Source organism: Tachypleus tridentatus, chromosome 9, assembly GCF_004210375.1.
Source record: "Tachypleus tridentatus isolate NWPU-2018 chromosome 9, ASM421037v1, whole genome shotgun sequence".
Classification (NCBI taxonomy): Eukaryota; Metazoa; Arthropoda; class Merostomata; order Xiphosura; family Limulidae; genus Tachypleus; species Tachypleus tridentatus.
The window spans coordinates 3,768,585-3,783,919 of NC_134833.1; the positions used below are offsets into that span (position 1 = coordinate 3,768,585).

At 32.9% G+C, this 15,335-nt stretch overlaps 1 protein-coding gene across 1 annotated transcript in view; it reads right to left on the reverse strand.

Annotated features, from left to right (window-relative positions):
• The window catches only part of LOC143224678 (uncharacterized), a 65,057-nt gene that overhangs the window by 21,850 nt on the left and 27,872 nt on the right, over nucleotides 1-15,335 (reverse strand). Inside the window, exons 9-12 of the mRNA XM_076452837.1 lie at nucleotides 9,598-9,670; nucleotides 6,550-6,805; nucleotides 6,165-6,240; nucleotides 4,069-4,150 (exon numbers count right to left, since the gene is read on the reverse strand). Of these exons, the coding sequence (XP_076308952.1) occupies nucleotides 4,069-4,150; nucleotides 6,165-6,240; nucleotides 6,550-6,805; nucleotides 9,598-9,670 (487 nt within the window). The remainder of the gene's footprint in view (nucleotides 1-4,068; nucleotides 4,151-6,164; nucleotides 6,241-6,549; nucleotides 6,806-9,597; nucleotides 9,671-15,335) is intronic.

Below are 15,335 nucleotides of genomic sequence, written 5' to 3' on the forward strand. Positions count from 1 at the left end.
GAAACTCGTATCTCCCTGCAACCTATGAAAGGGACATATGATACAAATGTATTGATTGATCAATTTAGAAACTTTACAACTGGCATTGAAAAAATGTTTGTGTGAAGTAAACCATCTCACTTAAAATAAAAATGATAGGGACCAGCCCATGTGCAGTAAGGCCCTTGGATAACAAGAATAGCAGAAGGGGAAGGAACTTTTTTATCTGCAAGTACCTCCACCATGACACAGATGGAGACACAAGAGTAACTAGGTGAGGGAATATCTATAATATATGTGTATGGACTTACGTTCACTGGTACAGCTCTACATCCAAAATCCAACCACTGGGAACCAACATTCAGGTGGGGAGGTAGGATGAAGGATCCCACTGAAGAGGTGAATTGCAGTTTTCATGGGTCACTCCACTGTTACATAATGGAGGACATCTCATCATATACACCAGCAAAACTCATAACTCTTCTCTGGAATGGTTTCATTCATATACATTGTTTCTCCTTGTCTCATTCAGTAGGATGATTCCATGATCCATCAATCCACCAGCTTGGAACTGGAAAGTGGTAAGAACTCTCAAATTCCATCAGAAGAAAATGGAGAAGAAAGCATGGTGAAGAGTACAGAGAAATGACAACACTTGCAACAGTACAATGGGTGACCATGAAATCCTATTTTGAAAAGCAGACTGTGCCAATTTATTCAATACAAGGCATGGCTGGGATGGGCAACTATCCTCTTCTGCTTTAGCTATGCAGTCCATCTGTGAGTTTGGTCTTAAACAGGCAAATTAACGAAGTAAATACATCAGAAGAATAAATCTACAAGTGATCTTGTAGAATGGCCCATCTCTACAGTGTGGCTTTGACTAGTTTTAGTATATCTGGACAGGCGTCACTCTCCGCAGAGTATGACCCATAAGGAAAATGAAGAACATGTAGATACTAAAAGGTAACTTAACCAGTCACAGTCTCATGAAATAATGAACTATGGCAACAGGTCGATGACTATACCACGACAAAGAAGAAACAGCTACCTAAAACAAACAATGTGAGATGAACATATAAAGTGTAGTCCAAGTGCTCAATAGATGAACTATCTCTAACAGGCAACACAGCTAATATGAAGGTAAATGGGAATGTGCATGTTCAGAGTGAAGACACCAGGAACTGATGATTGGAAGAAGATGACAAAGAATAAAAAGCCAATCTAAATCCAATGGGTCAGGGAAGAAGGAAAAAAATTTCACAGATAAATATCAGAGTAAGGGAAGGAAATCATGAGAAATGGATTAAAAAACGATCTGACATTAAATTCCTATTAGCAATGGGCAGTAAACAAACAGTAGTGTTCCACACAAGAAGGTCCTATAAGGAAAGAAGTCATGAGTGAAGGGAAAATACTGGCAATGGCAAAGACCCCAATCCAACAATGAGGTAAGGAGAAGGTATCCCACGAAAATCCCTAAATACAGATGGAACACCTAAGAAAGGAAGTGAAAGGCAAAGATTACCTGTAGAAATGTAGATGTGGTAATATAAAGCTGAAAACCTAAGAAGGGAAGAAAATGAATAGGATTAACAGAGATCTTAATGACATAAAATTTGCCTGGTGTTAAACTATGACAACAAAAAGTAAAGCCTATATAGGGCAAGGTTTGCAAGAACCCACTCTGAAAAGAGATACAAGAGATCACCATGAAACAATATCAGGAGAAGGGAAATTAACTGTGAAACACATCTTAAAAATTAATTCTGCAACAGAGGCCTGGAATGCAATCCTTAATAAAGTGGAGAAAATCTGACAAAGTCTGGGGTGTCCGAAATGGGTTCAGCTGTTATAGGATGAAGGGTAAGCAATACTGGGAGCAGGCAAGTGTAGGGTTCACTACAGACCTCAAGGATCTTTACAAAATAAAGAGTAAGAGGTATAAATTTTAAATTAAACAAAATTAATGGTTAGAAATAAACATATATAATACAAGTTATGTGCTGAATTATAAATAGTTAACCTGGAGGTATAACCACAGGCAAACTAAAATTAAAAGACATTTGTTAAAAGATATTTAACGTGATATGTGATTAACCTTTAAGTAGAATTTTCGGTAAACTGAAAATAATAGGCATGTTTTGAGTTTCAATGAGTAATCAAACACAACTATATCAAAAATAAATAAAACGTTTTTCTAATGAAGTACATATCACTACTGTATAATAAAGAGCAAACCTGTTGAGAGGAATCAATACAAAGATACAGAAAAAATTAAAATAGTTGAAGTACTGCCAAAATAGTAGAAGAGATCACAAGCTAAACATTCCAACACAAGTACTGTCAAAATAGTAAAAGAGATCACAAGCTAAACATTCCAACACAAGTACTGCCAAAATAGTAGAAGAGATCACAAGCTAAACATTCCAACACAAGTACTGCCAAAATAGTAGAAGAGATCACAAGCTAAACATTCCAACACAAGTACTGTCAAAATAGTAGAAGAGATCACAAGCTAAACATTCCAACACAAGTACTGTCAAAATAGTAGAAGAGATCACAAGCTAAACATTCCAACACAAGTACTGTCAAAATAGTAGAAGAGATCACAAGCTAAACATTCCAACACAAGTACTGTCAAAATAGTAGAAGAGATCACAAGCTAAACATTCCAACACAAGTACTGTCAAAATAGTAGAAGAGATCACAAGCTAAACATTCCAACACAAGTACTGTCAAAATAGTAGAAGAGATCAAAATAGTAGAAGAGATCACAAGCTAAACATTCCAACACAAGTGCTGTCAAAATATTAGAAGAGATCACAAGCTAAACATTCCAACAAAAGTATTGTCAAAATAGTAGAAGAGATCGCAAGCTAAACATTCCAACACAAGTACTGTCAAAATAGTAGAAGGGATCACAAGCTAAACATTCCAACACAAGTACTGTCAAAATAGTAGAAAAGATCACAAACTAAACATTTCAACACAAGTACTGCCAAATGAGGTGAAAGTTCAATGGAATTGAATAAAGGGAGTCACATGTGCCAAAAAATATGTTGTACACTTATTGGTAGAGGGTTGTAGCATGAAAATATGCATATGAGTTGCACTAGAATCAGTCAGTTCCAGATGAGCAGGAGCTTCGAGACTTGTGGCATGCGAAAAAACGTTTTGCATATAGGGGCAGCACTAAATGAAAATAGCTATTTATGTGAGTAGACGTAATGTACCATATTGGAAATTATTTTGAAAAATTCAATAATGAAAAGTCACTTTTGTTTGTAGCTTTCACACATGAAAGTTAGTACAACCTTTTCATGTGAAGTAACAACGTATTTCTTAATTAAAATAAAATATACCATTATGAGAGCTTTTGAATTGTGAAATTAGTAAAGTAAGAACAATTAGTAAGAACAATAAAGCAGGAATAAGAATTTCCAACTTTTACTGGTGACGTATAATTTATCATGACTTATTTTATAAGTAAAATCAGTAAACAAACATTGGTAATAAAAAAGTTGTCATAAGTGTGGGATTAAATTTAATTAACATACAAGACATCTAAAGATTTGTGTTTCTGTTCTATGTTTAGGTTAAAAAAATCAAAGATGTGAGTGAACACATACCATCACAACTGATAAATCATTAAATTATACATATGTGGAGTAAAAGTTTAAAATTTGAAAGAATTAATCACAAAGTTAGGATTATGTTACAATAGTTTCAAATTTAGCTCTCAAGAATATAAATAATTTTCAAATAGAAAAAATGATAAGTACAAAAAATATCCACATACTAGACTTTGTCAATGACTCTTTCAGCTGAAACAAGTTTTGTTTTTAGAACCAATGTTTTCTAGAGACTTCCACAGGATGATACATTTCAGTATATCATCTAAATATATCTTTAAAAATAAACTGTATTTGTAATTAAACTGTCCAGTTTGTTTACAAATAAACAATGTCATATTCCACCTGGCTACTGTAACAATAGGTAGGAGAAAGGTGTGTGTATGTGTTATGCTGAGTCCAAAAGAAACTGTTTACAAATACCTTAAAAAGCAATACAAAATTAGATTTCTACCTGTTCCTCTCAGATGCACTCAGGTTGTTTCTCCAAGCTTTTTCACCATGATCTTCTATCAAGTTCACTGGTTTGTTTCTCTCTAGTGATGATGTGAAATATAATTAAACATGTTCTGCTGGAAGTACATTCAACAACTGTGGGTAATTCTATAATGAATATATACCAATTAAGAACATACTGGGAAATTCTATAATGAATATATATTAATTAGGAAGATATTGGGTAATAGTATAAGGAATATCTGCCAATAAGGAGCATACTGGGTAATTCTATAATAAATATGTACCAGTTAGGAACATACTGGGTAATTCTATAATGAATATATACCAGTTAGGAATATATTGGGTAATTCTATAATAAATATGTACCAATTAGGAACATATTGGATAATTCTATAATGAATATATACCAATTAGGAACATACTGGGTAATTCTATAATGAATATATACCAATTAGGAACATACTGGGTAATTCTATAATGAATATATATTAATTAGGAAGATATTGGGTAATAGTATAAGGAATATCTGCCAATAAGGAGCATACTGGGTAATTCTATAATGAATATATACCAATTAGGAACATACTGGGTAATTCTATAATGAATATATACCAGTTAGGAACATACTGGGTAATTCTATAATGAATATATACCAGTTAGGAACATATTGGGTAATTCTATAATGAATATATACCAGTTAGGAACATATTGGGTAATTCTATAATGAATATATACCAGTTAGGAACATATTGGGTAATTCTATAATAAATATGTACCAATTAGGAACATACTGGGTAATTCTATAATGAATATGTACCAATTAGGAATATATTAGGTAATTCTATAATGAATATATACCAGTTATGAACATATTGGGTAATTCTATAATGAATATATACAAGTTAGGAACATACTGGGTAATTCTATAATGAATATATACAAATTAGGAACATATTGGGTAATTGTAAATGAATATATACAAGTTAGGAACATACTGGGTAAATCTAAAATGAATATATACCAATTAAGAACATACTGGGTAATTCTATAATGAATATGTACCAATTAGGAACATACTGGGTAATTCTATAATGAATATGTACCAATTAGGAACATACTGGGTAATTCTATAATGAATATATACCAGTTATGAACATATTGGGTAATTCTATAATAAATATATACCAGTTATGAACATATTGGGTAATTCTATAATGAGTATATACCAATTAGGAACATACTGGGTAATTCTATAATGAATATATATTAATTAGGAACATACTGGGTAATTCTATAATGAATATATATTAATTAGGAAGATATTGGGTAAAAGTATAAGGAATATCTGCCAATAAGGAGCATACTGGGTAATTCTATAATAAATATGTACCAATTAGGAACATATTGGGTAATACTATAATGAATACATACCAATTAGCAACATACTGGGTAATTTTAAAATAAATATATATCAATTTGGAAGACACTGGGTAATTCTATAACGAATATATACCAATTAGGAACATATTGGGTAAAAATAAATCAATTAGAAAAATATTGGGTAATACTAAAATGAATATTTTCCAATAAGGAACATACTGGGTAATTCTATAATAAATATGTATCAATTAGGAACATAAACTTTTGGTCTTCACTTCTGAGTTTCATATGTTTGCTAAAAGATGAACGTGTCTAACTGCATTTCTTCACCTACAAACCAGGTTACAATTAGATTTTCACCACTGGTTTTCCTGAAAGCAATACTTTGGCCATGGACCAACTTCCAACCAGATTTCATAAGGAGTGCTTTTTTTACAAGAGCAATATTTTGACTACAAACAAGGTTACATTTAGTTTCTTCAGTAGTGATTCTATAATGAGAGAAATAGTTTGGCCAAAAATACAAATTACAATCACGTTTATGAGAGAATATGTGAGCTAAAAATAAGGCTAATGAAGCAAATGATAATCAGGTTTCTTTAGTATTGTTTTTCATGGAGCAATACTTTGGTTAACAGTCAGAATACAGTTTGATCAGTCACAAGAAGAACATTCACAGTTAATAAATTAAACATGTGAAAAAATAATTACCTATCTTTTCCTGGCTATTATGTGCCACATCTGGTATGACTGGACCTTCTAGCTCTTTCTTCAACCATTTAGGAGTCTAAACACATACAGAATATGAATGAAGATATTAACTCATTTAGGATATAATAGGAGTAAAATACATGATATTAAGTTTAATATATTTCACTTATGAACTAAATCACATAGGAAAATCTAAAAGACAAGGAATTTTTACTAGATTAAATTTCTTTAATTCACTGACAAAATCAAATTAGAAAATATCAAGAACAAGCTATTTCTACCATAACCAGTTTCTTTAGAACTATACTTACAAACTGTAAATAACTGATATTATAGATACTCCCAGTTCTTGAAGATTATGAATGTTAACACAAGCTATACTTACAAGCTGTAAAGTATCTGATGAAATTTCTAGCACTGCATGATGGTTCTTATCAGAAATCTTAGCACTGATATTTCTGAAACTATAAGTATTGTTAGTTCTCTCTCTTTGTTCTTGTTTTGCATTTCTTTTCTTCTTGGTACTTTCAGGGAGAGGTAGAGTGGTATCCAGTACCACATAAAGTTCATTTCCTGAACAATACATTCCAGACAAACTAACGATTTCTCCTCTAGCTACTTGAGCTTGTGAAACATACAACCTGGAATAACATTTCAAGTTTCATGAGTTTACTATTATAAAACATCAATAAAAGACTATATCCTTTAATAAATGTGGTCAGTCACTAAGAGACATTGATATATTAATTAAATAAACTTTCAATAAAGTAGACAGCAAATACAAGAACAGTAGACAATATGAGAATACACACAAAGTCACAGGTTTGAATCACAGCCACAGATTAGCAAATATGCTGTTCTTCATTTCTCAGAGAATATATAAAAGTTGAGTTAGGTCATACCAAATGTAAAACAATGATAAAGTGTTTATCACAAAACAACATTACACAAAATCACTTAGCAGTTATATATTGCAAAATATAAGGAGAGAAATGTTTTTTCATAACAATACATTCTGTTAAATAAAAAACAAGGTAACAATGCAGGAGTATGATGTGCATCATTAATAAGGAACTGAACATAACATTACACTCTAAACAGAATCAAGTTAATTTAATAGGGATGTAATGCAAGTCATTTATAGAGAAGTACTGAACATAATACTACATGTTGTAAAGAGAAACAACTTAGCAGAGATGCTGTAGTATAACCCTGAACTCTGTAAATATAAACACGTAAGCAAGAATACAATGTAAATTATTCTTAGAGAAGTAGTGAACACAAAACTACACTTTGTAAACACAAACAAGTTAATAGAGATATAATGTAAATAATTAATACAGAAGTACTGAACATAACACTACTCTCTGTAAACACAAACAAGTTAATAGAGATATAATGTAAATAATTAATAGAGAAGTACTGGACATAACACTACTCTCTGCAAACACAAACAAGTTAATAGAGATATAATGTAAATAATTAATAGAGAAGTACTGAACATAACACTACTCTCTGTAAACACAAACAAGTTAATAGAGATATAATGTAAATAATTAATAGAGAAGTACATAACATAACACTACTCTCTGAAAACACAAACAAGTTAATAGAGATATAATGTAAATAATTAATAGAGAAGTACTGGACATAACACTACTCTCTGTAAACACAAACAAGTTAATTGAGATATAATGTAAATAATTAATAGAGAAGTACTGAACATAACACTACTCTCTGTAAACACAAACAAGTTAATAGAGATATAATGTAAATAATTAATAGAGAAGTACTGAACATAACACTACTCTCTGTAAACACAAACAAGTTAATAGAGATATAATGTAAATAATTAATAGAGAAGTACTGAACATAACACTACTCCCTGTAAACACAAACAAGTTAATAGAGATATAATGTAAATAATTAAGAGAGAAGTACTGGACATAACACTACTCTCTGTAAAGACAAACAAGTTAATAGAGATATAATGTAAATTTTAACAGACAACTCTTGAAAACAAGAGTAACACTCTGAGAATTGAGAACAAAATAAATGCAAATTATTAACAGTGAATTAATTACATTAATATAGGATTATTTTGTAAAATGAATTTTTTGATAATTATAATATCTTAAAACATTTGGAAACAACTGTTGAATGAATTTACATGAAACTACAGTATATATTAAAATAATATAGCATTTTTGGTTTAACTTCCTTGTAACTTCTGTATGTTAGCCACTGTAATGTTTCTTTTACAGAAGGATGTTATGACACCTGTTAAGTTTTTAAAAGTTAGCTATGTAACACTGCAACCAAATGTTCAGTATTTTTACATGAAAGAAAAAGACTACCTCTGTAATATCATATATTTAATTATTTGTTATTGACAACATAGTCCATAAATAAGTGAAACAAAAGCAAAATAACATTAATATATTCTGTGATATACAAGTTTTAATTATTACATCTTTACCTTACAAAATTTGAACATTGCAGGAAATAAAGTAATAACAAAACTCTGATTATCTTCAGATCATGATATTTTATATTCTCAACTAAGAGGCATGACCTAATAAAAGTAATTTGCACCTTGTTACCAAACTCCCGTAGCTTTTGAATACACGTATCTGGTTAATTTGTACCTTGTTACCAAACTCCTGTAGCTTTTGAATACACGTATCTGGTTAATTCGCACCTTGTTACCAAACTCCTATAGCTTTTAAATACATGTATCTGGGTTTGTTTTTTCACAAGGCTGCTTAAAACATGGTATATTTTTTTAGTATGTTGCATAATTTCATCTGGAAAACGTTGTTATACCTGAGTTCTAGAAATACAGCAATACTAATTTTCATGTATTTTATTAAAACTTCCAGTCCACTTAATTCAGAATACTGTACAAACATGATCCCTGTTCATGACACTTTAAATCAAGATTCAGGCATCTAAAGAACACAGTATAAAAATGAGTTTCATGTTCCTACAGACCCAGGATATGAACTCCTAGTCACTTCCATCTCTCCTTGTTCTGTGAGTGAGTAAAATATAAGCAACAAAAGATGTTTTGATATAATCTGCATCTTATACGATACATTAGAGACAGCTATCTCTAATTTAAGACTAGTGATCAGAAGCAAGACAACCAGTAAACATTACCACTTATCACCTGCATAGTATCTCTTAACCAGTTAGCAGGGTTGACTGTTACTTTTATAACATGTGTCTAGCTGAAAGTGTCAAGTTTATTCAGTGGAACCTCACACACTTGAACCTTAGACTTTCTGCTTCACAATCCAACACGCTTAGCAAATCTGATACCAAAACAAAAACTGTTTTTGTAACAAATGTTTACAAGTTATGTAACTATAACATGAAAACTTTATTCATCTTTTTAATTAACTGTTCATATTTCTGTAATTTAACTTACGCTAAAATTTCACATGGATGAAGAATTACGTTCTCTTTGTCCAGTAAAATTTTCTGAGCATTCTGGTTTTGTTCTACTGGGAAAAAAAAAAAGAAGTTAAATTTCTGGTTTTTTGTCACTAAGACTACCTATGTTTATAACAATGATTGAAAACATAGTGAAAAATTGAGGTATTACTATTTATTAAACCCTCTCAAAATATCTACACAAAATACACAAAAAAAACCTTAGTAATGTTTACCACCCTACATAATCTCATTCATCACCATACCAAACTGTTTCAAAAAGCATCATATCTTTTTTGTAGCATGAAAAAACAAAACATGTGCTTACAAGTATTGCTGTCTGTAAAATGAAACAAAACATGTATTTAGAAATATTACTGTCTATAAGATGAAGCCCCCATTCTGCTCTCCATAAACTATAAAAAGAAAGAATTCTTTAATTCAACTCAACATTTGAGTGCTTTAAAAAATAAACTTACATCCATGTCAAACATAATAAGCAATTAAATATCCATCCCTTTGTTTTAATACTAGTTTCTCTAAGTACCATATATGTCTAATATTATCAAGTAGTGAATGGAACAATATATACACATACATATATTTGATAGATTGTTTAGACAAAGTATTTACAATGAAACTTAAGTGAATGAACGGTAACTCAGTGTTGTAGACACACAAGTGTAAATGACAACATTTCAAGTCTTTCAAGAAAAAAACTAGAATCATCAACACAGGCAGATTTTGGAAGACAAGAAAAAATTACAGATTCCTTTCACATTAACACAATAAAACTTACAGTAATAGAGATTCCACATTAGAAGTGAGAAACCTATGGCTAACATTGGTTGAATCTAAGGGAAGTCTCATCACCAATCAAAAACAAAAACAAACCAACCAATCATAACAAACCATCCACAATCCACCAGAATAATGCAAATACCAACAACTAAATAAACATTCTGACCTGAAGACAGGAAAACTTTCATACTCTAAACACTTGTGTTCCTACAACATGTGGTTGCCTCCATTCAACTAAGTTTCATCAAGTTATATATATTTTAATTCATGCCAGAAGGTAAGAGTAAATACTATAAAACAGTAATGTTTAGCTGCAATTATGATTTTATTGCTAAACATAAAAACTAATCAATATAAGACCAACAGTAAAATATTTCAATCAATATTTCTGAGAATACCAAAAATGTTCCTCTTGAGATGGATTCCTACATGGTTGTGAGGGAACTTGCCATGGGTTCCTATATGTTGTCCCCCCCCCCAGTTAAGGTTCTGTATTTTCAGTATACCTCCCCTGAGATCTAATCATCCACCCATGTTTGTTGGTATGGCAACCCATGAAGGGGAGGAGTGGATCCTGGTGGTTCAGTGGTGTCTGGAACACTGCAACACACCACTATAACCTTGAATTCCTATAAACAGGTGGCCTTGGGGTGGTATCCCTCAGAATCATTTGGCTTGTATTTTTGGTCTAGGGTCAACTGAGTACCAGTGTTGGGGATTATCAACAGGTGTTCTGGACACTGTGTCTGATGCTGGTGTCTAGGTATAGTGCTCACAAAGCCCTCTTATTGCTGCAGTGTCTTTGTTTGGCATTGTACTGTATCACCTTGTAGGACTCCATGGTGGATGGAGTCAGTGAGTAATGAGCCAATCTCCTGTTTTCATGGATTTCTAAAATCTTCTAAAAATCAAATAATAGAAAATTAGCTTAGAGGTAAATAATCATGCATAGACAACTCTGTTACACAGTCATAACCAAAGTTATCTCCTATACCTTGATTTTTAATTATTCATTCTTTGTCTGACAAAACCTTAAGACAAATGCCTTCCTTTTTTGTTCAGAAGGAATTAGAGGGATTTGTTGGACCTTCAAGTCAGTCAGGAAGTTGTCTTCTGAATGCATCTTAGTGGAAACATCTACAACAACACATAGCAAATTCCTCCTGAGACCAAAGGTCATTGGGGATATACCCATTTAAATTACTCCCCATATTGCTTCAAATTCCTTCCAAGGAGTGATCACTGAGTGGGATTTGAAGAACATCCCCAAGTTGGAGATCCTTGCTGGTTTCACCAGCCAAGAAGAATTCTGCTGTGTGCCATATCTACACTTACAAAAATAGAATTATGCTGCCAACAAACATATTAATTTTGATGTTTAAATTGCTACATCCACCTGCCTCTGTCAAGGCAGGTTATTTGAACTTTAAGGTGTGCCAATACATTCCTGATCATCTCAGTTGATACCAGTGTCAGTGGACATTTGAAGATATCTTGTCGTGATTCTTTGACACATGCCATAATGCCTATGATAATCAAATGAACCTCACACCATCAACTTTGATGGTTCCCATTCCTTTTACTACCAATCTTCCCCTAAGTAGGTGGAGAAGGAAGAGGTACAACATTTATGTAACATGACTTACTCTGGGGTTCAGAAATTATTGTCCCCCAATCCATCTCTAGCACATGCTACTGCATTACATTCCACTGCTACAATGGGAGTGCAGACAGATCTTTCTGCATCTCCAAAGGAGTTGTTCTCAAACCATATAAAGAGTCTCTATATAAACAAGTTGATAAGTTCACATCTACAAGTATTTCTGGCCCTGCCATTCCTCTCAGCGACTGCTCAGATACACATTTTTGGCACTTGCTTCTGGTGTTTGCTTGGGTCCATCTTCTTCATCCTTGAGTTGCAGCATGATTATTCATTTACACTCTTAGTTGCTAGAATCCATGTCTACTAACAGAGACCTGCCCATTCAACCCAGGGCATGGATACATTTAGGTCAACAAACTTTCATCTAGTAAGGAAAATAGTGTGGTCATAAACAGATGGATTCTCCACCCAGTTCTCCTCCATTTAAGTAAAAATGCCAACTTTGATACAGTAGAACTATTGAGGTTTCTATTCTAGTCTATATGGCATTAAGATCTTGACTGATTACTATCATCCAATGTGTCTTACCTTATAGGAAATATTCCTAAAACCTGCTAATACAGTCACCTTTCAGCAGTTTTCTTAATACCAGTAATGACAGGTTATGTGGAGGTATGGCATTTTGCAGGACCTCTGGTCATATGGTTTGTATTTAGAACTTTTCACTTGGTAGGTAATTCCAAGTCCACTTTTCTGTTCTTTCCCACAGGAGCTTGAAGTCCTTCAGGACTGTGTCTTGAGTGTCACACTTTTCAGTACCAATATCAGTACTATCACTACATGATTTCCTCCTACTGCTGGAAGTGTTGATGAATTCCATATTTCATGACATCAAACATGAGGTTTATTGAGCAATAGCTTCAGACAACCCTCAATTCCTTATTAAAATGAACCACAGAAAACAGTTTTACCTAGTCTTTTTCCAAAACTGTTTGCATGCATATTTGCCACCATTGGTGTCTACACTCCAATCTCAAGCTCAATCTCAGAGATGTTGTTCTTCCTGTAGTCCCTGAGGCAAAGTTTTTAGGGCTCATCTTTGACCATAAGCTTACTTTCATTCTTCACATCAAGCAGTTGCATGATGGCACTCAACATTCTCCATGTCCTTTCCTCCACCTCTTGGGGAATGGATTAATGTTCTATGCTCAAGATTTATTGTGCCCTCATTTAATCAAAACTGGACTATGGATCTCTGGTTTATGGTTCTGCCAGGACTTCAGCCTTGAAGATGCTGGACTCCATTCAGCAGTTTGGGCTTCAGCTCTGCATGGGGGCTTTCCTCACTTCTCCAGTTCCAAGTTTATAATATTTAGTTCCACGAACCCAGTCTTCACCCCCACTCTTTGCAACTTTCTATACAGAGTATGCTATCAAGCTTTAATCATTATCATAGCATGCTATCTTGTGTTGCATCTTTCTTCCTTGGTGGGCATGCTCTTTCAGAACAGATGGTCCATAATTCCTACCTTTAGCCTTCATACTGATGTGCAACTGGATGAATTGGGTCTGACACTGGATGATAATGATGTCCCCAGTAATCAGCCCATTTTGCCATGGCTGATTAATATACCAAGATGTGACCTTTCTTTCAGTCATATGAGGAAGGAAGATACTCCTAATTGGAAGTAGTCTTGTTTTTGCTGAACAACCTTATATTCCCGTTTATTTAAATGGTTTAAAATGAGGTACATCTGTGGGCTGTACCAAAGTTTGTTGTGTTTTGGTGAATGCTAACAGGATCTCCCTCTACAGTTTCTGTGTTCACTGCTGAGTTGTATACCATGGATCATATATAAACTATGTAGTACAGTGATGGTGCTATTTACTTTGACTCTCTTAGCTCTGTGTTAGCCCTAGAATCACTTACCACTAGTTTTCACCCTATTCTTGTTGATATTCAAAATTGATTGACCTATTTTTATTTATCTTCCATTAGTATCCATATTTTCTGGATACCTGGCTATGTCAATATTTATAGGAACGAGCTTGCTGACACAGCTGCTACGTCCATCTGCTTTGATGCTGTCACAGCCGCTCTGATCTCATATATGGACTATTGTCCTGTGTTCAAGTCTCAGCTTCACACTAGTTGGCAGTGAATTTGGAGTGAGCAGCTTGATAACAAGCTTTTCCATATTCAACCTGTTGCTCTTTAGCCATCTTGTTTCCATAAGGATCAAGAGGAGGTGGTTGTCCTGGCTACAGTTGTTTCGCTCATCATTCTATTTTACCTGGAACTGATCCACCAAAGTGTGGTTTTTATAACACTCAAGTCACATTTTACTGCTGTTATTGACTCTGAACTATTGTATCACTTTAGAATTTAGCCTTGACATTGGATGTTGTCAGTGGCAACAATAACGCTGTCCAACTTGATTTTATTTTTAAATGTTTATGAGCCATTTCTAATTCTATACAAGTCTTTTATCAGATTTTTTAAACATTTTAACTCATTTCATTTTTAAAGTTTATTAAATGTTACAGTTTAGGATTTTTACCAGTTGTTTGGTGCAGATAGCCATGTTACTTTCTAATAAAACATAACAAACCAAAAATGTTTATAACAAGCATACATATTATATAAATCTTCCTATGATTTTGCAATATCCTTCTTTACTTCATGATTTATGTAAAACTGCTGTGAGTACGTAAATCTACATCTAGAATACTGCCATGTACTTCTCTAAAACACTGTCATGTCTTCTTCTAATATACTGGTCATGTTTATCTCTAGACCACTGTCATGTTTTCCTCTGGACCACAATTGTGTTTCCTTCTAGACCACTGTTGTGTGTTCCTCTACAGCACTGTCATATCTTCTATATGTCAATGCTATGTCTTCCTCTATATCACTTTTATGAAAGTCTGGAATTTTGTACCAGTATGAGTAAAGTGCATTTATTTTCACACTTGAGAGTGTTTGCTAGTTACAAGTTTCAGATAAGTAATAAAATATTAAAACATGTGTTTTTTTTCTTTGCTACAACCTAAAAGTAAACCCATCACTGTGAGAGTTATTTATCTATAAACATTGTCTGCAAAGTTCAAAATAATTATCCTATTATTTATATTTGCAACACTGAATCATATAGTGGTTATATCAACTGCCAAATCTATAGATTATATTATTTATTCATTTTACATCTCATTTCATTATCGTATTACACTATGTAACAAAATTTTTACTTTTTTATTGTTCCTGGACAGAAAGTGTTATTTCCCAATTGCTTATGTCTAAAGTAAATGGAAAAGACCTATTTTTATCT